At 38.8% G+C, this 23,443-nt stretch overlaps 1 protein-coding gene and 1 pseudogene across 2 annotated transcripts; one reads left to right on the top strand and one right to left on the bottom strand.

Moving 5' to 3' along the window:
* Nucleotides 1–3,510: 3,510 nt before the first annotated feature.
* On the top strand, nt 3,511–20,164 carry LOC140807837 (methyl-CpG-binding domain-containing protein 9). Of its 2 annotated transcripts, XM_073164799.1 has the most exons (11): nt 3,511–4,159; nt 5,892–5,918; nt 6,065–6,440; nt 13,168–14,253; nt 14,330–14,902; nt 15,177–15,479; nt 15,586–15,924; nt 16,261–16,359; nt 16,904–17,335; nt 17,440–19,242; nt 19,512–20,164. In XM_073164799.1, the coding sequence occupies exons 1-11, from the start codon at nt 3,828–3,830 to the stop codon at nt 19,860–19,862; spliced, it is 5,721 nt and encodes a 1,906-aa protein (XP_073020900.1). In that variant the 5' UTR covers nt 3,511–3,827; the 3' UTR covers nt 19,863–20,164. The 2 variants fall into 2 exon arrangements, with proteins under 2 accessions (XP_073020900.1, XP_073020901.1); XM_073164800.1 differs by lacking the exon at nt 5,892–5,918.
* Nucleotides 20,165–20,469: 305 nt separating this feature from the next.
* LOC140808354 (uncharacterized) lies at nt 20,470–23,015 on the bottom strand (annotated as a pseudogene).
* Nucleotides 23,016–23,443: the final 428 nt, after the last annotated feature.

A 23,443-nucleotide genomic window follows, 5' to 3' on the forward strand; every position in this document is an offset into this window, starting at 1 on the left:
TGGTCCCCATACATCAGTATGAACGAGCTCCAACTTTCCTGCTTTCGGTTCTCTACCGCTTTTTGAAAAACTCATTTTTTTCTGCTTTCCAAAGATAAAGCTTTCACATAGTTTGTGTTCAACGGTTTTTAATTCCCATAGCTTCCTGTTTGATATAATCATTTTAATTCCCTTCTCACTCATATGCCCAAGCTTACAATGCCATAAACTTGAATTAGCTCCAGCATCCACGACTGTTATTGTATCTCTGGAACTGGAAGTTCTATATAGTGTTTCAGTTTTCTTTCCTCGAGTAACAATAATGGCTCATTTGTTCACTTTCCAGGAACCATCACCAAAGGTCACATTATGTCCTTCATCATCAAGCTGTCCCACTGAGATCAAATTGCGTGTCAATTTTGGTACATAGCTTGATTTTTCAGACAGATCCATTTGATATCTTCATCCGGACATCACCAATACCAAATATTTCCAAAGGTTTTCCATCAGCCAAGAAAACTTTTGTGTAATCATCGGCGATGTAATTATTGGATACATCACGATTACCACTGGTATGAAACGAAGCTCCTGAGTCCATAACAAAAGAATCAACTGGGCTTTCCATGGATAATAATAGAGAATCATGTACCTCCTCAGTAACAACATTTGCATTATTCTTTGTTGATTTGTAGTTTTTTTTAAGTGACCAGTTTCACCATAGCTCCAGCACTTCAAATTCTTTTCAAAAATGTTTTTATCTTTCTTGATTTGGATCTACCATGCCATCGGTTAGAACTCTTTTCGCCTCTCCTCCCTCTTTATCTGTTTTCGAGATTTAGAGTAGATCTCGATGATGTCCCTTCACCTGAATCCATCCCGTGAACTTCTTCAGCAATAATTTGATCTCTGACATCATTGAATTTTAGCTTTCTTTTTCCAACAGAATTGCTAACCGCTGTTCGCATCGGTTCCCAAAAATTTGGTAAAGACGTCAAAAGAATAAGTGCACGAATCTTATCGTCAAAATTAATTTCAACCGATGTTATCTGAGAAATAATCGTGTTGAACTCATTTATGTGTTCAACCACCGAAACACCTTCTCCCATTTTCAAGTTGAATAATTTTTTCATGAGATGTACTTTGTTGTTTGCTGATGACTTCTCGTACATGTCCGATAAAATAGACATCATCTCTTCCATGGTTAGAGCATCCGCCACGTTATGTGACACGTTCTTCGTTAGGGTCAATCGTATCACACCTAACACCTAACACCTGTCGGTCAAGGAGCTCCTTGTCATCATCCTCCATCTTTTTGGGCTTCTTTCCAGATAGAGGTTTTGATGCAACTTCTTGCTATACAGATAATCTCTAATATGTAACTGCCAGAACGAAAAATCTGTTCCGTCGAACTTGTTGATTCTCGGTCCCAATCCATCATATACAGCCATCATTTCTCTAGCCTTGGCAAAAAATAAAAATAAAAACTTTTCTGATGTGGAAAATCAGATAAAGCTGCAACCACATAGCATACTCAGAATTTTTAAGAATTTTTACAATAAGGCTCTGATATCAATTATTAGAGATTAGACCGAAGCGATAACGATCGTGCTAAAAAACATTACGGAATAAAATAATTAATAAGAACATAAATATTTACATAGTTTACCCAATTTAGGCTACGTCCACAGAGCTACTGCTGATTTTTTATAACAGAAGAAGTATTATAACAAGTATATACAACAATATACTAAATATCTCACACTCCTAACCTGAGTATAACGGAGAAAAATAATTTCTCCAACTCACACAAGAGAACACTCAACACTCAAATGCTCTATCTATTATATTAAGCTTTGAAAGCTCTTGATTTTGATATGTTATAAACTGAAATGAAAGAGTTCTATTTATAGGTGGGAAACACGTTAAAATAAAAAATATGTTTCCTTCATCAACTATTGTTGCACGGTTTCTTTGTCAAATTTCGCTTCATTTCCAAAACATGTCGACAACTCATGAAATTTAATAAATGAATCAGATTATGACAACCCACCTAACAATTCAATCACTAAAGCTTGTAGAAATGAAAAGATTATTCATCTTATGAAATACTAAAAGTGATTCACATAAATAATTTAGACAGGATCATTCATTTTTTGCGAACACAAATGATTTCATTGAACTAGTGAGTCTTAAAGATTAGTTAGTGTTTGCATGCTTATTGCTAAACATCTTAGTTTCTAAAGTGTAAACTTTAAAGATTATTTTTCTATTGTTGTTGCTACTACCAATATAATTTTAAATATCATAATTACTTTTATTTATCAACTCCCTAATTTTTATTAAAAAGCTGATATTTACACTCAATTTTTTGTTATTTATATTACACTTCATTTCTAAAATCTCTGTCAAATTTATTCATTTATTAGAGAGTTGATATCTACACTACACTTTGTAAAATATTGGTCAAATTTATTCATAAATGGAGTGTAAATAACCAAAAATGAAGTGTAATTATCAATTTTTCATAATATAATAATAAATTATCATTATATTATTCAATTTCCATCTGTTTGAACTCCGTTTGTTGCTACTCCGGGCCGCAACCTCTCCTGCCTGCGGCCTGAACCCTCAATCAAGTGGGCCTAAAACGCAAAAGCTTTTCGGACCCATTGAAGTTTTGGGCCTCCCGAGGCGAAAAAATAGGCGTCTCCTTCAGATCCATTAGAAGCCCATGGGCTTTATAAGATGGATGTTATTTTATAGTTTTGTGACCCCAATATAAATCCTAAGTGTGGTCAAAATTGCATTAAAATGACCTAATAAATCTCTAAACACTTGATTTCACAATCAATAATTTCACCAATAATCCAACTCGTCCTTAAAAACATTTTTTTCATTCAAATTTTTTTTCTCGACCCCAATATAATTTCTCGAAAGTTCAATAATTTGAAAAATATTTAAAAGTAAAAAGATATTAAATCTTTATCTTACATATAAAGAACATTAAACTAAATAAGTCTAAGGAAATCCTAAAGGCCAATTGAAATTTATCGAGAACCATTAATTTAATTACTCTTTGGTAAAATTTCAGAAAAAGAAATATGAGTAGATCTATGAGACGGTCTCACGAATCTTTATTTGTCAGATGAGTCAACTATATCGATATTTACAATAAAAATTAATACTCTTAGCATAAAAAGTAATATTTTTTATGGATGACTCAAATAAGAGATATATCTCACAAAATACGATCCAGTAAAACCGTCTCACACAAATTTTTACGAAAAAACATCACTAGATGACTCCTCACTCACTAATTTAAAATTTAAATAAGTTCTCCCGATTTTTTTTCTTGACATCAGTCAATTAAATTGTGTGCTTTAATGGGGTTGCTTTTATCCAGAAAAATTCAGAACCCCAAGTCACCCCTAGAAACCAAGGACAATTTTGTCATCCCGTACCTATATTGTCTTCGTACGAAGCTCTTACGCAACCGATTAAATATTCGTGGAACCCGGCAAAAAGACTATTTTACTCTCGGCTGGAAAGGGTAGTTATGACATTTCACCACCCCACACTCCATTCTCGTTCTCGTTTCTTGCTTTTCTTTCTTCTCTTCGAAAAAAGGACAATCAAGATTTGTTCTTTACTCGCTCATGCACACCTCTCTCGTTTCTTAATTGTTCCGCAGAATTAAAAATCCAATCTTTTTCACAGAACAATTCGCCATTGCTCTTACTCTGTGTTGTTTCATAATATTGTACTGACTACTGAGCTCCCTGATTTCTGAAGGGTTGTCTTTCAGTTTTTGTTTTTCTTGATCTTTTGAGGGATTTTTGATTAGGAAAATGGAGAATCGTAATAGTTTTGGAGACGTGAACTCAAATGTGGGTGTTGCTAAACCCATGGCGTTTCTCATAGATTTGAACGAAACGCCCATCATATCACCACGTGAGAGAGACGATAACATCTCGGTTTGTTCAGTCTGCGGGAGAGAGGTCGCGGCTGGAAGAAGTGGGGCAAAAAAAGACGAGCAGCGGGAGTGGAAGTGCTTCCGCTGTTTGCTTCAGAATGACGGAGCCGGCGGGGGCGGCGGAGCTGGTGCTGGATTCGATATTAATGCCTCACCGCCGAGGGAGGCGGAGGGGGATCACCCGGCTGACCACTTGGGCGGCGGGAGGTGTTAATTTGTTTCTATTAATTTATTCATCTGTCTATTTATTTAAATAACCTTTTCTGTTATTTGAAATTGATTCACAAGTTTTCAAAAAAAAAAAAAAAGGTTCACAAGTTTTGGCCTTATCTATTTCAGAATGGATTCTTTGTTTTTGGGTAATTATTGATGCTTTTTTCCCCACACAGGAAGATTGCTTGTGGTGATGCTTTAGAAATCCTGTTTGGAGGATAAAAAAGACACCATTTTCTTTGTTTGTCTTAATGTTTTGGATACCAACTGCATTCTTACTTATACGTTTCGTGTTTTACAAATTTTACTGGTGAATGAGAGAGAAAATTACGAGTGAGGAATGCAAAGTTAATTTATCAATACATCTTGCATAAGGTATTCGCTGCTCTTTTTTCTTTTTGTGCTATGCTGAATTGACTTACCATAAGAAGGTGAAATAAAAAAAATACCATCAACAGAAAATAAGTAGAATGACAATTGGCTATCTTTGTGTATCCATTCTGGCCAACAGGAAATGAATAGAGATAACCTAGACAAGGCATGGGGAAGAAATGAAAAATGAAGTAAGATGATGTACCTTTTCGATCCATATGTTAGATACCTCGTGCGATTGATAGGAAACTTCTGAATCACTTTGATCCACCAGAAAACAAGATATGAAATGTGCCTTTTGAATACTCTTTTGGAGAACCTCCGCAGTCCAGTTATTATTCACGCGCTGATGTGACATTCCTAATGATAAAAAATAGAGGGAATACCATTTCCCTCACCATTTAAAGGGAAGGTAGGGAAAGAGATCTGTGGTGGCTACCTCTATCCCTTTTATAGAGGAGTGAGGGAAAAGATAGGGCGGCGGCATCTACTCTGCTGATTAATTTGCTTTAATATTTGCATCTCATTTTATATGCAGGGTTTTATGCTCCGGCGTTTCTAGTTGGGCTTAAAATAATGTTTTGGACAAACAAATTTGGTAATAAAGGCCCCAATGAGTAACCGTTGGGCCGAAGAATAAAATTTACGGGAGGTTCATTTAAATTTTAATTTGTTTCTTTCTACTTCCCCAAGTCAGTGGTATTTCGAATTTTTTCTATGTATTTATAATTTCGGTAACTCATCAGAGTTGGTTGAAGTTAATGGATGATATTCACTTCAAGTCTTGATTCGGTCTTATATAATTGGAATCGAGAAGATTATATAACAATAATACAACTTTCATTATTGACAATCGTGGAACAGTTGTGTTCGTCTTGGAGTAATTGGGACTTTCAAACTTCCTTTTTCTGATTTGTTATGTTATTAAAATTCGATTTCTATAACTAGAATAACATTATTCTAATCATCATTTTACAACATTTTGCTTGTGTTTAAATAAGTTGCTGTATTTTTCTTTGAATATTATTTACTTCTGTTTTAAATTTCACTACATGTTTAGAGCTACATGTAATTATTTCTTTGCGTGTTTGAAGATGTATTCAATTATGCAGACATAAATGGGACGCTGTTTTGATCGAAGAACTTTGTCCCCAGTGTTATCAATGGACGTGTCATTGTGTTGCACACTATGATCTCATGCTCTTGTCCAAGCAATACCCATCCGTTGTGCTTTATGTTGTCTTCTTTTATGTCCTTTCGACATATATGATGTTATGATAATTAGTCTCACGGTCTGATTCTCATGACACCGTACACCCTAAATAATTTCTTAATTGCTTTTTTTTTATTGCAGATTTCAGCAACCTTTCAACCATTATCAGTATGTGTTTATGATTTGCAAAATATAGGCTTTTCCCCATTCTTCTTTGTTGTATTCAATTAACCTGTGTGCTGCTACAAATTATAGATATGAAGATACAATGAAGGAAAACTTTGTTCTGATGCAAACTTGGGTACACTTTTCAGGAAATCCAGAGTTGATGGGCGTGCCCTGGCTTGCCATTCTCCATTGATATGCCCCCAGATTCCAAACATGCTGTACCTACAAATTCTTAGACGGTACATTACTGAAAGAAAAGGTGATCTAGGAGAAGGTTGGCATGTTGAATTTGATTTCTGCGATAGAAGATTTAGAACCTCTGCTATTTATGTGGCACCTGATGGACGGAGGTTCAAGTCAATGGAGGATGTTGCTTGCCATTTAGGAATTCCATTGAGCTATCACAAAGCAGCTCAGAAGGAATCCTCAGCTTTTGCCTCCTCCCGGAACTGCAAAGAACCAGAACTCAACACACAGAAACTGGTATTTTCAGGAAATGGTAGCCAAGGGGATTATGTCCACGTAAGTATTATTGTTTTAAGTTCGCATGGATAACTTTGTAATATATCAGCTTCCGAGTACCTTATATGCTTGAAAGAGTTTTGGTTAAAGTGAATTGAGTGCCAATACCACCTGACGAATATGCGTATTTGGTAGTCATTAATATTATAAAAACTCTTGAAACTGAACTCAGAAACCGTAAAAGAGTTACGGTACTCTTCCTCAAAATATCTGAACCTAATGAAATCACCCGTTGTCATAGATAACTGATTCATCTGATTTTTTTCTATACCAAAACCTAGAGAGAGAATTTCTTTAAAAATGCTCTCTCTCAACCGGCCTTCCATCGTTCACCTTCTTCCACCCTTTGTTTATTATCGCTAATTTCAGTGGATGAGCTTTAATAGTCGGTCTGACGCCGACCATGAGCGTTGGGTAGTTCCCCAAGCTACCTTACTGACCGGAATTTGCGGGGTTAAGGACTCCGGAAATTTTCAATAATTCAAATTTTCAAATTTTTGGCGTTCGCACTCCAAAGAATTGGTTCGCGTTGTTTCTTTCATTGCAGAATCTTACAACCGGTAGTGCAATTGGGACAGTTTCTAAGCATGTATGTCAGGAATCGAAAGGAATTCTGGCACTCGTCATTGGTTACTAGGACAGGCAATCGAGATGAAGTAATTAAGATTGAATACAAAGTTTTCACGTTGAGACTGGGATTTGAAGGCACGTCGATTTGGTGGTCTGAAAGAACAAGGAACTCATGCTATATGCTGGATTTCGACCGACAGGAGGCTCGCTGGATTCTTCTAAAAATCAAAGATTCCATTAATGCTCCTCCATCAGATACGGCTTTCTAAAGATTCAGAGGACGACACACGATCTTTACGATACAGATAATCTCTAACAAGCGTGGTAGGTTACTGGAATTGTCAAAATATAACCAACAAGGAAGGAGACAAACCACAATCGTGCCCAGTGGTTTCAAATCAATGGGATGGAGGAAATTAGCAACATCACTGGGAAAGTTGATGCTAGGGTATAATCAGAGGGTCAACATACTAGGTGACCAAGGCTCAAATCAGAGGAAACTCATCAGCACCAAGCAAGAGGACAGGCTGGTAAAGAGGAACCAAAGCCGAGGGGGATTGAATTCTTTGAACGACAGTGGCAAACAATTTATAGGAAGAAAATGGGATGAAGCACTCATTGTCACCAAAAGAAGGGTGAACATATCTTGGGAAACCATTCAAGATGTTTTCGGGAAATCAACAAATAGGCAAGTTAAACATTTTCCCGTTCCAAGCTAACAAATCAGTGTGGTGGCCTTCAAATGCAGATGAATTATCCTTTTATCTGAAATTGAAAAGAGGGTTCTTCGATTATGGGATTTTGTTGGATTTTGAGGGATGGACGAATGATATCAACATGGCGGACATTGTTGAAAAATGTTGCGATAGCTGGATTAGTATCTTCGGACTACCTTGGAACATGTGGTTGCCGGATAACTTTAAAATCATCGGGGATCACTGCGGAGGATTGATGGAAATCAGCTCGGACACATTAACTTTTAGTGATATTGGGGCGGCTAAAATCAAGGTTAAAGGCACTGAAGGAGGGTTCATTCATAACAGATTGCAGATTACACTACAAGGAGAGTTAAGAGAGTTGAGTTTAAAGGTCGAATCCTTTGATCCATTAGCTTATCAGCAGTACGAAAAGCTTACTTATGCTCAAGTGGTGGTAAATGGCAAGAGAACCTTGGCGGGGTGGGGTAATACAAACCTACGCAGGAACCAAAATCTAAGGGACGGGTTCACAGGTGGGGTCAGATGTGGGAATTAGGATAACATTGGCTTAACAGCAAACACAATGGATAACGGAAGTAACGAGCTTCAAAATGGATCGGTCATCTTATTGAAGGAGAACGGAAAAATGAATGGTTCGATAGAGAGTAAGGAAAAGTCAGAAACATATGCAACTAAGAGCGTCAGTTCGACATCAAGTGCAGGTCGGAAGGTGATCAAAATCCTTTCGAAACTCGATCCGAAAGACCACTCAAAATTTCGAAGTTCACCAATCAAATCAGTTAACGATGAAATGACCAAGGTGCAGGTCTGTGGTGAGGGTGTTAAGAGCAGTAAATTACCCATGCAGAATTACGAGCAAACGTACTACAGAAGATCTAAGAGAGTTGCTGTCGAGACCAATGAAGCTTTAAGTTCCCAAGGGATCAACATTACAGGTACAAACAGTGGGACGAAGTGGAGCTATGATTTTGATTGCATAGATGAGATAGATTTTGATGCCTTACAAGATGAGTTGTTAGAGGATGTCCTGGTATCCTCGGATACAGATAGCCACAATTCAATTCGATCTGAGCAAACTGATACGTTGGACAAGGAATTCGAGGCTATGCAAGGGTTGTTCTCTCCAGTAAAAGTACCTATTACTTCTGGCATACCACTAGAAACGGTAAATACAAGTTCCAATGTGGGTTAGGTATGGACTGGATTACATTCTTCAATTTTAAATCATTCATTCTCGCTTCATTCACTCTTTCCAGCATCTTTTTCTGCTTTGGGGTTGTCTAGTGGTATCCTAGGACGAGGGCAGAGGGGTGAGGATGAAAAGCCGGGTGTTGAGAAAGAAATTTCCATAGTGGCTAAGAAGGTTAATAGTAAAGGCACTGAGAAAGTAACGGAGGTGGTTGTCAAAGATGATTGGAAGGGGCCAAAAAGTCGAGTGGTATCTTGAGTAGAGAAGTGCATAGATTGAAATGTGGCATCAATTATGAGAGAGGATCAACTTCAAAGGGAACCAAGGTTTCATTATGAAAATATGCTCTTCGAATATAAGAGGAGGAGGGGCGGCTGCTAAGAAGGAATTAATCCGGAATGTCTTACGATGTGCAAAACCGGAGATAGTGGTATTATTGGAAACTAAAACAGAACGGGTGGATAAAAAATTTGTGGCCAGTGTTTGGAAATCGAGATTTGTTGAATGGGTTTGTCTGCCTTCTATGGGTGGTGCGGGGGGGATTCTGGTGATGTGGGATCCGAGGGTGGTGGCAGTGTGTGGTAATTTGATAGGAGAATTTTCGGTTTCGATTGAAATTAGCAGGTTTGATGGTATCAAGTGGTGGTTCTCGGCTATTTATGGGCAGGTTAAGCCGCGAGATAGAGAAATTTTTTGGGATGAGATCGTGGGGCTGAATTCTATATGCGGCGATAGGTGGTGCATGGGAGGCGACTTTAACGTGGTCCGAAACTCGGGTGAAAAAATGAACAGCCTCTCGACAACTACGGACATGAGATGTTTTGATTGTTTGATAGATGAATTACTACTTCAAGACCCTCCACTGTTGAATGCTAAATACACATGGTCGAATCTTCGGGTGGCACCAATTTGTTGTTCGCTTAGACAGATTTCTCATTACTAAGGGCTGGAGAGAACTATTCCCCGATTACAGACAAACGATTTTACCTAGAACCACCTCGGACCATTGCCCAGTCTTGTTCGACACAACTAAAACACGGTGGGGTCCTGTGCCTTTCAGGTTTGAAAATGTTTGGCTGTCACAACCTAAGTTCAAAGACTTGATTAAAGAATGGTGGAATAATGGGACGAGTCACGGATGGGAAGGGTACAAGTTCATGAAGAAATTAAGAAAGATCAAAGAGGAAGTTTCGAAATGGAACAAAGAGGTGTTTGGAGATGTGGGAATTAGAATTGCGGAGATGACCAGTGGTATTCAAAGGTTGGATGAATTAGAGGGGACGAGAAGGTGGTCTGATGTGCTGAAAGAGAAGAGAAAGGAATTGAGATGTGATATGGAAAAACAATTACTCATAAGAGCGCAAATGCAGTGCCAAAAGGCAAAATTAAATTGGATGAGGGAAGGGGATCAAAATACGAAATTTTTTCATTCTCTGCTGATCAACAGATGGAACAAAGCTTTGATTGATATAGTTGTACTGGAAGACGGGTCGATGGTCACTGAGGAGACACGGATAGAAGAGGAAATCTTGGGATTTTACAGCAGGTTGTATAAGAAGTCGGAAAGGGAGCAGGGGGAATTCGATGGGAGAGCCGAGGAATTAAATGGTTTGGAATGGAGTGAAATTGATAGGATTCAAGCCAAAGACCTGGAAGCTCCATTTTTGGAAGAAGAGATTAAAAAATCGGTGTTCGATAGCGACGGGTGCAAGGCTCCGGGGCCGGACGGATTCACAATGGCCTTCTTTCAACATAATTGGGAAACGGTCAAAGAAGATGTAATGAGGGTGTTTGCTGAATTTTTTCACAGCGGCACCGTTAATGGCATCACAAATGAAACTTATCTATGTCTCATTCCTAAGAAACATGATGCTACCAGGATAAAAGATTTAAGACCGATTAGCCTAATAACGAGTTTGTACAAAATCTTGTCTAAGGTTTTGACGAACAGATTGAGAAAAATCATTCATTCCACAATTGCGGAGAACCAGTGTGCCTTTATTAAAGGAAGACAAATTTTGGATTGCTGCTTAGTCGCTAATGAGGTGGTGGAGCTTTATCGCAGGAACAAAAAGAGGGGTTGGGTGTTTAAAGTTGATTTGGAAAAAGCTTATGATAACGTCGATTGGAGATTTCTGGAATTTGTTTTACATAAGAATGGATTCGGACAGAGGTGGAGGAAGTGGATTATGGGTTGCGTTTCTAATGTCTCATATTCGATTTTATCAATGGAAGGCCAAGGGGAAAAATAAAAGGCGAGAGAGGACTAAGACAAGGGGACTCCCTTTCACCGTTCATTTTTAATTTAGTGGTTGATGGGTTGGGAAGGATGGTTGATAAGGCTAAGGTTGAAAACAAAGTGAGAGAGCTTGAGGTTGGTAGACAAAAAGTCCAAATTTCTCATTTACAATTTGCAGATGACACGTTATTCTTTGCACAAACAAGGCTGCACTTGCTGGAGATATTGGAAATACTCAAGAGATTCGGCATTCTGGCGGGGCTTAAGATTAATCTTGAAAAAAGTGCGGTGGTGGGCTTGAATATGGCAGACGAGGAAATTGATGGAATGGCATTGTCAATTGGGTGCAAACGTGGCACTTTTCCGATAAAATATCTAGGGGTTCCTTTGGGAGGCAATCCGATGACTATGGAGTTCTGGGAACCGGTGTTAACAAGAATGACAAAAAAATTGGCTAGCTGGAAAAAATCATTTCTGTCAAGGGGAGATCGACTGACTTAGATCAAAGCTGTTTTAAGTGCCATGCCGTCATATTTTATGTCCATTTTCAGAGTGCCGAATAAAGTGGGGATCATAATGGAAAGATTGATGAAGAACTTTTTTTGGGATGGGGCAGATGGGGAAAATCATTGTCATGTAGTAGGTTGGGAACAAGTGTGCAAACCTAAAGAGAGAGGAGGCTTGGGATTGGGAAACATACGTTTAAGAAATACAGCGCTCCTTGGTAAATGGTGGTGGAGAGGTTAAGTGGAAACAGAGAATATGTGGTGTAAGGTGATCAAAATCATTTATGGTAATCAAGATAATGGATGGGATTTGGGGTTGGCGGGGAATTCGACTTTCAAAAGTCCTTGGAAATGTATTTCTCGATCTTATCCGTCTTTTCATCAGTTAGTTCGAGGGGTGCTTAAAGAGGGTAATATCATTCGGTTTTGGGAGGATGAGTGGGTCGGGGGGGTCACGTTTCGAGTTCGTTTTCCATCTCTTTTTCGTATTAGCGCTCTAATCAATAAACCAATCAAAAGCTTTGTTGACTTAGGTGATAGCCGAGTCAACTTAGTAATCCATTGGGATGTCAGGTTTAGAAGGAATTTTAATGAGAGATAAGAGAGAGAGTACACTGAGCTTTTAGGGGTTTTACACGATGTTAGATTGGAGTGGGGTGTTGGGGATTACAGAAGTTGGGCGGGAGATCCTTCGGGACAGTTCTCTGTTAAATCTTTTTACAATTCTTTCTTTTCCTCATTCACCCCTAATACCTTTCATTGTTGCTATAACATCTGGAAATACCTATCCCACCGAAGGTTCAAGTGTTTTTGTGGATTGTGGCTTTGGGGAAGTTACAAACTAATGACTCAGTGCAAAGAAGATGGCCGGCGTGTATTTTATGTCCACAATGGTGTTGTCTATGTCGAAGGAACGAGGAAAGTCAAGATCATCTATTAATTCATTGTCCGTTTACTTCATTCATTTGGCAGCAGGTCCTCAAAGAGATTAATTTGAATTTGGGTTGCTCCGGAGCAAGCAAAGGAATTGTTTACTATTGAACCATGCTTGGAATCTGGAAGGAAGCATCTGAAGTTATGGTTTCCAATTGTTCATTGTCTCTTTTGGTCCCTTTGGTTGGAAAGGAACGCAAGAATATTTGAAGATAAGTCACAGTCAGTCGATGAAGTTTGGGATAAAATTAAATTCAGGGTTGCCAGCTGGTCTTCGTTACTGCGTGAATATCGGCATCTTACTATCGGAGACTTAGCTAGGGATTGGAAATTTTTACTCTCATGATGTTGGTGTTGTCTCATCTACCTTATCTTATGTAGAGCGGATTTCTTATCCGCTTATTGTATTGTAATTTCATTTTGATATTAATATAATATGTTTCCTATCAAAAAAAAAAAAAAAAAAGATAACTGATTCATCTGTACTAGTCATGGGGCAATTAATACCTGACCATATTTGCTTACATGCCAAAAGTTTGAGTTTTTCTGACTGGTCATTGTAATTTTCCAGGATGGCTTCCCAATTCAGTTTCAGGATTTCTGTCTTTTATCAGCTGGCAATATTGATCCGCGGCCAGCATACCATAATACCAACCAAATCTGGCCAGTTGGTTACAAATGTAGCTGGCATGATAAGATTACAGGGTCCCTCTTTGTATGTGATGTTTTAGATGGTGGTGAACGGGGTCCTACTTTCAAGGTTCACAGATTCCCATGTACCACACAGTTTATTCCAGTTGGTTCAGCTATCCTCTCACGGACTAATTCAGTTCCTAGCAAAGGAAATGACAGAATGGGTTTAGATGAATTAGCCACATCCCCGCTGGTTGATGATGATGATGATCTTTCTATAATAACACTACTGAATGAACACAGTCCACCATGTCTTGATAATTATGTTTCTGTGTCAAGGAGCAACAATGTGGTTTACTGTTCTGGGCAAAATACATCTTCCAATTCAAATTTGGAATGCAGACTCCCGCGGGCTGGAAATTCAATAGGTGAGCTAGGACGTAGTGGTGTCATTGGGGAATTTCAATTAGAGGGCAGATCAACATTATCTGTTTGGGAAATGATCTCTGAAGCTTTTATGTATGCTTTCCATGAGGTGTTTAAACAAACTGGTGCTGTTAAGTTTTTCTGTGGGCACGATATATATGAAATGAACAATGAAAATCTGGACAGTAGAGATTCTTTATCTAGATATTCCTACTGGAGTGGTCCTATCAATGTCCCTCGACTGATTCAGAATGAGTCAGATTTTAACACGGCTTGTGAACTTCTTCAAACATGGTTAAAACTGGACAGGTTTGGATTTAGCGTAGATTTTGTTCAGGAAATTATCGAACAACTGCCAGGAGTTACTGCATGTTTGGAATATAAAAATCTGAAAGATAGAAAGCATAACTCAAGCCTCCAATCAGTCGGAAGTGGGTTTCTCCAGGTTGAACAGAACACCAATAGTGCATTTCGAACTTCTAAGAGATGGCGACTGCAATCAGGTGGCATGGAGAAATTTTTAATGCGGGATTCCTGTCCTCCTGGCAATCCACTTAGCACAAGGCTTCCTTCGTACTTGATTGGTGATGCCTTGCAGGTACAACAATTAATTACTTTGTGTAGTATTGAATTTTTCTTTGTACATGCTTATTATTTTCTCCATCTGTTGTCAGGCCTGGGAGCTTGCATGGCGCTTCTTAGAGGTCCTGGGGCTTGGACAGTCATTTTCTTTTCAGGATCTTGAATCTGAACTTCTAAGCCCTTGGTTAGACTGCTGTGCTTTGAACTTTGGACTTGAAACTGTGGATACTGGGGATGATGTTCCCTTGAAAAAAGGCGTGAAGGTTTCTCAAGCTAGAGCTGGAAGAAATACCGGTCTTCTTCTGGCCAATATCTATGGTTCACTGCTGAAAATACTCTTGAGTGAGCTGCTGTCAAAAGTGGTTGTGTATGCATGCCCTAATTTTGACGCAGGAGAATCTAAATCAAGACGTGGCAAGAAGAAAGACTTGGATTGTTCGGCTGCTTTAAAGAAAGCACAGCTTGACGTACTGCCTGTTAATGAACTTACGTGGCCTGAAATTGCTCGTAGATATATTTTATCTGTGCATTCCATGGAGGCTAATCTTGATTCAACCGAGATTGCTAGCCGTGAGAGCGGGAAGGTTTTCCATTGTTTACGTGGTGATGGTGGTATACTTTGTGGCTCACTTTCTGGCATAGCTGCTCTAGAAGGGGATGCAGTGGTAGGATTCACACTGATTAATGTTAATCAAAATTTTAACTTTTAACCCAGTTTTTATGTGTCTGAATTTCATTTAAGCCCTTTTAGAGTTTGTTCTTTTGTCTTGTTAGACATGATGTTTCTAATACTATGATTATTATAACCATCTGTGGAGAATAAGCATCATTGTTTAATATTTCGTGCTAAAAAATATTGAGAATTAACCTCTTCGACAATATAAGAAACTAAATGATAGAAATAGTAACTAGATTTTAATGTTTTTTTTTATGTGGCAGGTTCTGGCCGATGCCATTAAGGAAATATTTGGTTCATTGAAGTGTAAAATTGAGATTGTTGGGGGAACTGAGAGTGAGTCTGAAGATGAAGGGGCTCAAACAATTGAAGCTGAAGATGATGCTGTCCCTGAGTGGGCACAAGTGCTTGAGCCTGTGAGAAAGCTACCCACAAATGTTGGGGCCCGGATCAGACGGTGTGTCAATGAAGCTTTACTAAAGAACCCACCTGACTGGGCTAAAAAAATGTTAGAGCACTCTATCAGCAAGGAAGTTTACAAGGGTAATGCATCTGGGCCAACAAAGGTAATGTCTTATCTGTTGCTGACATTTGATGATTTTTTTTTTGAAAAAGGAAATTTCTTTTTGTAAGTCGTGTTTTTGCCGTTTGTTTCAAATTTATTTAATGCAGAGAGCAGTCATCTCCGTACTGACCAAAGTAAGCAGTGAAGTTCCGCAGCAACAGAAAACTGAGAAGAAAGAAAAGGAGAGAAGTAAGGTGTATCTGACTGATCTGGTCAATAAACAGTGTCGTATGGTGCTACGGCATTCTGTTGCTACAGATGAAGATAGAGTGTTCTGCAATCTGCTGGGAAGGGCTGTTTTGAACCCTAATGACGCTGATGATGAAGGACTTCTTGGTTATCCTGCAATGGTATCTCGCCCCCTGGATTTTAGGACTATAGATCTAAGATTGGCTGCTGGAGCTTATGATGGATCTCATGAAGCATTTATCGATGACGTCCGGGAGGTAACCATAATTCTTTTATTGGCATCATTCTTCCATGTGTCAGCTTACCGATGTTTTATGTACTAAGTTTCTAAGGCTTGCCTCATGCTCTGTCGGTTACCACATGGTGTTGTATCATCATATTTACTGTCCCAACTTGATTTTAAAGCCTATTGGCTAATAATCACCAGATCTTAAAACTTATTTACGAGGCGGTGTATCGTTAGTCTACACATGTAATTGCCTTTGTTCTTTTTCCTCCCAGCTTATATATTTCTTTGCTGAAATTTGTGTTTACCTGACCTAGTTCTTGAAATTCTATCATTTCTGATTCACTTTTTTCCCCATTTTTTGTAGGTTTGGCGCAACATACGTACTGCTTATGGTGATCGATCTGATTTGATTAAATTGGCTGAAAACTTATCTCAAAAGTTTGAAGAGCTGTATGAGAAAGAGGTTGTTTTTTCTTTTTAAAATTTATTGTTTTTCACTGTCAGTCACCATCTGATAATCCTTGTGTAGAAACAAGTTTTCTATGTTACATGCTTGAGCTCGTGGGATGTCCTTCAAAGTTCAAACAATTCAAACTACCTTTCTATCTTTGGTTCATTGATTTATGATTTCATCAAATCTAAATCATGTTGATTATGCGCAAAAGAATTATGGACCTTTTCCTTTGTCTTCTTCCTAAAATGTGGAACGAGAAGCACAATTGTTTGGAAGTTTTTGTTTGGGTCCTGCACCATTTTTCTTGGCCTTTTTATCTGGAAATCTAAGCATTGAACGTCAGGAGGTCATTTCTTGTAATACAACTTGTTAGAATCTTTAGATTATATGATATAATTGGCATCGACTTTGTAACAGGAGTTAACTGTGTTATTTGCTTGAATCGACTGGCTTTGTCATAAAATGTGAAAAATTTTGAGGCTGCCCTCATCTATAGAATAATTACTTCGATTGATTCTCTACCTGAGATTATCATGCTTTTTTGTTCTCCCAGGTGCTAACCCTTGTTGATAAAGTTGCCGAGTTTCAAGATGTAAATGGTTCAAGTGCCGATGCGGTAAATGAGAGAGAAGCTTTACTTGCCAAGGTCATGAAGAGCTCGCTTCCTAGAGCTCCCTGGGAGGAGGGAATCTGCAAGGTCTGTGGCATGGACAAAGATGATGACAATGTTCTGTTGTGCGATAGATGTGATTCTGAGTACCATAGATATTGCTTGAATCCTCCACTTCTGAGAATTCCGAAAGGAAATTGGTACTGCCCATCTTGTGTTTCTGTTCATTCTCGCCGTACAACCTGTGGATCAGTTACTAATCAACCTAGAAAAAATGGAGATAAGGGAGAATTCAAACGCAAGTTTTTGGATTCACTAGCTCGATTAGCAAACCTGATGGAGATAAAGGAGTATTGGGAGTTTACACTTGAAGAGGTTTGTCCTTAATATGTCTTGTCTTATGTCACGCTTCATATGTTCTTGAGATTGCTTCTTTTAACAAATTTTCATTTTTTTTGTGTGTTTCGTTGTTGTTACAGAGGATGTTCTTCACGAAATTCTTGTTTGATGAGGCTCTAAATTCTGCTATGGTCCGCAACCACATGGACCAGTGTGCCTCTCGGCCTGGTGACTTGCACAATAGACTGCGTTCTCTCACTGAAGAACTTCAAATTCAAAAATTTAAGGAAGAAACTTTGGTCTTGAACATAGCGAAAACAAATTCTACTGTGAGTAATGTGGTTGGAGATCTGAAATCAGATGCATCATCGTCTCTGGTTAATGTTGAAAACAATTCAAGGGGAAAAACATCTGATGCATTGAACCAACCCCAATATCAGCAGCTTGTTCATAAAGATTCTCATGGTGCCCTAATATCTACTACTCAGCTGATTCCTGGCCATAATTTGTCGGGCTCCACTAGCGACCATGTAACAGAACACGAGTCTCGTGAGTTGCAAGACAATGTCCTTAAGTTGGGTAACATAAGAAATAGTATTTCCAACCTTCTGGGGTCGATTGCTTCTGTAGAATCCGAGATTCTTAAGGTATCTCTTCGAAAGGATTTGTTGGGACGAGATGCTAATGGCAGAGCTTACTGGGTCTTTTATTGGCCCCGTGCTCTCCCATGGATTATAGCTAACGGGAGCTTGTCATCCAAAAAGAGTTATTTTGAAGAGTTCATGGGTATCCCTGATCCTGATAATTGGATGTTGTATGAATTCGATAGTGAAATTGACAGATTACTTGGATGGCTCAATGAAAATAATGCTTGCGAGAAAGAACTGAAAGAGTCAATTTTACAGTTGAAAAGTAACAAAATGAAAGACTCAGAATATGCTGAAAAACACATCCTGCACAAAGGAGAATCAAGTCAATTGATTCCCGGGGTTAAAAGAAAGGTAACATCTTCCAATTTTCTGTCTACAAAGGCTATGGACATTTTGGAAAAAAGGTTTGGTCCATGCTTAGTTCAAGATCTGGCTTCCAGGGGAAGTCAGAATGGTCAACTTTGTAGATGTGAGTGCCTAGAACTGGTGTGGATAATGAAAGACCATTGCCCCTCTTGCCACCAGAGCTTTCCAACGAGCGATGAACTAAGAAAACATTCTGTGGAAAATTGTAACTCAGTGGCATCTGTGACTAAGGCAAACCAAACAGTTGAAGATTTCTCCAAGCGCAAAAGGCTGAAAAATGTAGCTTTACTGGAGACATTGCATGTTACTGCTGGCATTCATCAAGTGTCAACTAGTGAGAAACAAAATCGAGGATCTAGTTTTGTTGAATGCCCTCAAGAACCAGATTTTCCGTTTAAGTTTGAGGAGATAATGGCCAGGTTCAACACTCCAAACTCGGTCAAGGATTCTGTGACAGAAATTGGGCTTATCAATAGTGGCGGTGTACCATCCTTTATACCGAACAAGTGCACTAACCTCAGCGATCCTGCCTTGAGGTTGGCCTCCACGAGAATAAATAAGGCGGGTTTAGCAGAAATATCCTCAGATTTGAGATGTTGGCAGCCACATTGTAATAATGAAGCCAGTGCTTTGGAAGAGGGCTCTGGTGTCGGAAGAATGAAATATATATTGATGAATGAAGGGGTTCAACTTTCTACCATGAAAGATAACATCTCAAAACTTGGGGTATCGAAAAGCAATATAGTTCATGAATCTTCGTTACGACCATTAGCAGGCAGAGCTTCTGAAGTTCTTCTATGTCTCAAGACTATTTTGCTTGATATTGATGCTGCTTTACCTGAAGATGCTTTAAGAAATTCGAGGACAAATCAAGAGAAAAGACGAGTATGGCGCACATTTGTTAAATCTGCGAAAACAATTTATGAGGTAAGCCAGTCTTTCTGAATATTAATTTGGTGATGAACTTCTTACCATATATACGCCATCTTTTACCTCCTTGCCTAGCAAGCCATACTCTACAAATACGTCTAGGAATTACCTTGGTGTATTGAAACTTGCAGTTAAATTTGGAAAAAAATTCGTGAGGGGTTTGCCTTTGTTCTAATTTTCTGCTATCTCTGCACCTAATTGCCCAGGAATCATATAGTTTGTTTTATTTTCCAAGATTTCTCATTTGTATCCCTCGTTCATTTCAGATGGTTCAAGCTCTAATCGTACTCGAGGATGCAATTAAAAGTGAGTACTTGCATACCGACTGGTGGTATTGGTCATCCCCATCAACTGCGGCTAAAATCACCACACTGTCTGCCCTATCTTTGCGTATCTACTCACTGGATTCAGCCATCTCGTATGAGAAACCTTTTCCTAATGGCACAAGAGAAATGGTCATGCCAAAAGTTGCCTTGGATGAGGATGTACCTCAAAAGACAACGAATCTCGGTGACTCAAGCAGCCCACCACGGCAGAAGACCCCTGAGTCTGAACCTACTGAGGTTCCAAGAACAAGGACTCGATCTAGCAAACGGAGAAAAGAGTTTAATGGATGAGATTGGCTCACACAATGTACAATTTAGGTGTGACGTGGAGAAAGAAGCTTTCTGCCCGAGAAGGCTGGAGTCTGTATTGACTTTCACCTCCCTTGTGTATTATTTATTCATGTAGGTGTATATGCATCATCCTAGATACAGGGCTGAAACCTCAGCCTTTGAATTTTTTTACTGAAACTAGATATACACAGGCGTAGGAGACTGAGCAGTTAACAGTTTATAGTTGTATATATTATGTTGTTTACTCATTAACTCGAACATTCTTCCAGCAATGAAATCTGGATCGGATAAGTTGCCTTTTTTATTTTCTTTTGGATTAATGAACAAATATGTAAATAAAAAGTACAACAAATATTATCTGGGAAAATATAATGCCCCACAAAGTATCATCGAACAAAAATAAAAAGAGGGGGATACATTGCGGACGTGTAACTGTATGATAAAGTTAATTTTTAGGGGCAAGTGGACAAGATCCTACGGATAGCCAAGCTACGAAAAGTTGTCTTTTAACATTCATTTTTTGTTGTCTTCCATGAAAATTCTCGAGGATATGAAACCGTCTGAATTTTGCTAGAAATACGTTGGCATTAGACTGTAGTTTTTCTCAAATCGAGATTGTGAGTTAAAATGGCACAGTGCATACAAGATTTTGTGCAAACGAATTTCTGAAATTTTGTTGCTTTACACAGAATACATTAATACAAAATAAACACACAATTTAAAACAAATCAATTGAATCACTACTTGAATTAATCAGACTAAGGATTCTTCATCTTGATCCTCAACTTTCTTGCGACTTGTGGAGCTCTAGGATGCACTGGTCTCTTACTTGGATCACTCTGCTCCATTTCTACCCAATTTATCACCTTCAATATAAGTGATTGTGGGACTTTCGTATCTTGCATTTCTGCCCCTCCTTTCGACTTTTTCATACCCTTTTCCAATGCTTCCTCTAAAAACTCCATGAACCAGTTCCCTGCTTCAGTTACAACCTGCCTCCCCAGTTTGATAGTATTGGATAAACTACAAGATAAGGCTGGTTTTTTGTTCTCATCGAATTCTTTTGCAGCTTCCATGGCTGTAAAGGCTCCAATTCTATCCAAGTTCACTTTTTGGTTAATACTGGAATGATCTTAAATGCTTTCCCAAGAGAGACTTTTGCTCAGTTCTTTCGCGAAAAGCTGCTATGGATTTGTGAATGGCAGGTCTTCTTTTCGATGAATTTGAATCTGAGTTCTGTTGGTTCATTGCATTAGGCACTATTTCACGTAAAACAGCGCTTTCTCCTTCTTCATCTTCCCGTTCTGCTAGCGATTTTTTAGCCATTTCCGTAGCAGCAGATGCTGCTTGAATGGACACTATCTCAGAAACTACTTGAACAATTTGGTTGTGGAAATCAAGAAACTGGTTAAAACAGCTCGCTGGGGCATCTGGTTTAGCTGATCTGGTCAAATTTGAAAACATCCTGCGAGCCAAAAAGATTCATGCATCAGCTGAGCCTATACTTGACGAACAAGTAAAAAAAAGAAATAAACATGGGGGAGACCAGTGGAAATGAGTAATAGGTTTTTTTAAAACATAAGTTATGTAAAGATTGCCGAGGCATCTTTCTTTACTTGAGAGATCGAACAAGATTCTCAGTGGCCGAGGCATCCCTAAGTGCTTGAAGTGCAATCTTCTGTGCTGTTTCTCGCTGTTGAGCTGCTTCCTATATGCAATTTCCATAAGAAGTCAGCAATCAGACCTCAACAAATGCATTCAACTAAATTATATAAACGAAATATAATTTACCTTTCCAAGAATGTTAAGCTTTCCTGGTAAGTTCAAATGAAGACTAGTGTCATCTGTGAAGTTTGAATCACTAGACTTGAATGGTGAATGTGAAATGATCTTTGATTTTGAGTTTTTCTCTGAACTTCCACCAATGGAGGGAGACGCAGTTGGAATCGCATTCCTCAGTCTTGGAGGTGGAGTTGAGCTCTTTTTTTCCTAAAACACAAAATAATTACCCATTAACAGCAGAAACTGGAAGCTTAAAAGACTCTGATCGCATCGGACAGAAGTGAACTTACAGATGCGTGTAAAGGGCTTATGGATATCTTTCGATCTCTGTCACATACACTTTTGCTCCTAGGAAACTTAGACATGGAACTGAAGGCAAAACTTTTCCGAAACATAGGTTTTTCAGCCTCTGCCATTTTAGACAAGAGATCGCCCCCAATGGAAGATCTAACCGCACTTCCATTCTTCATTGTTTTCCCTCTTATCAATGGTGACATTGGAACATTGTCAGCAAATTTCACTGCACTATGAGGCCTCTCTTTCATCGGTGTGCATTGATCGAAATCCAAAGGAACCAGCTTTAAACTTCTCGGTGATTCAAGAACTTCACTCCCATTAGGCCCTTTGCCCCAAGAACCCCTCCTTTGACATGATGGATTTTTTCCATTGGTTTTTTGTTCTGCTTTCTCACCCTTTTGCCTCAAACCCATTAATTGCTCCGGTGTACCCACTAAAGGGTGTCTGCCTGGAATCGGTTTAACCCCTTTAACGACCGGAACAGGCGATCCTGGTTCCAATTTATCCACATAGATGAATTGCCCCAATTGCACTTTGTTGCTCAAAACAAGATCATCTTGATCAAAAGGCAGGCTAACGTAAACCGAATGTGAAGAATCGGATACCTTGATGTAAAAACCAAGTTTCGGCAGAAGCATTTTTTGGTCTAAATCTGCGGGCACAATATCTGTGACCTGTAGAAGTGAGCTTCTGTGCTCACCCGTGGGCTTAACCCCTGTATTCAACCCATTTAGCAGTTTCAACAGAATCCCCGGTGCCAGTGCCGCCATTGATAATCACAATAACTTCAAAATGGGCTAAACAGGAAATCAAAGAACCCCTTTCACTCCAGACCCAGCAATTATCTTTCAATTTCAAGAAAACAAATCTAGAATGAATCAGAAATATAGATAGATATATGTATATCGACAGTAAATCCGACAAAGATGGTGAAAAGGACAGAATCTTTCCCAGGATTTCAAAATCCCTGGGGTTTTCTGACCTGTTCCTGAATTACTTCTAGTGCACCCAGTAGGTCTAAGCAAGAATTAGCGTGGAGAGAGGCCTCAACGGTCAGTATCTGCTGTAGCTATGGATCATTTTCTAAATTCTGTGATTTTGGAACGTTGCTGCTAATCCAACGGTCATGTACTGATGATGGGTGAGTGACGTCATATAAACTTCGAATTCACGCTTTTAGTTCATTTTTATTTATTTAAAACGTATATCACCTAACAAGAAATAGGAAATGTTTGGTCTAAATTCAGTCATCGTTCTATAATATTTTAATTTCATAATTGACAAAAAAATAATATAAATATAAAAATAATATAAATATAAATTATTAGAAATTGTGTGAATATTATATTTTTCCACTGGCCCAATTTCTCTCAAATCCATTCCGAAGCCCATCAGAAGAGAGATAGCAGACCAATTAGAAATAGATGGGCCGGGTCGTTTTTACTAACGAGGCCTGAAAAGACTTAACCCGCGGTGGCCCAAACCCAGTGGATATTTCGCTT

Source organism: Primulina eburnea, chromosome 12 (genome assembly GCF_022965805.1).
Source record: "Primulina eburnea isolate SZY01 chromosome 12, ASM2296580v1, whole genome shotgun sequence".
Lineage (NCBI taxonomy): Eukaryota > Viridiplantae > Streptophyta > Magnoliopsida > Lamiales > Gesneriaceae > Primulina > Primulina eburnea.

What these genes read in the sequence shown, in the direction of transcription:
- LOC140807837 (XM_073164799.1), top strand. Translation starts at nt 3,828, where the DNA reads ATGGAGAATCGTAATAGTTTTGGAGACGTGAACTCAAATGTGGGTGTT. An exon ending in GCCAAGGGGATTATGTCCAC is followed by an intron (nt 6,441 to 13,167) that starts GTAAGTATTATT and finishes GTAATTTTCCAG; the next exon opens with GATGGCTTCCCAATTCAGTT. An exon ending in CTCTAGAAGGGGATGCAGTG is followed by an intron (nt 14,903 to 15,176) that starts GTAGGATTCACA and finishes TTTATGTGGCAG; the next exon opens with GTTCTGGCCGATGCCATTAA.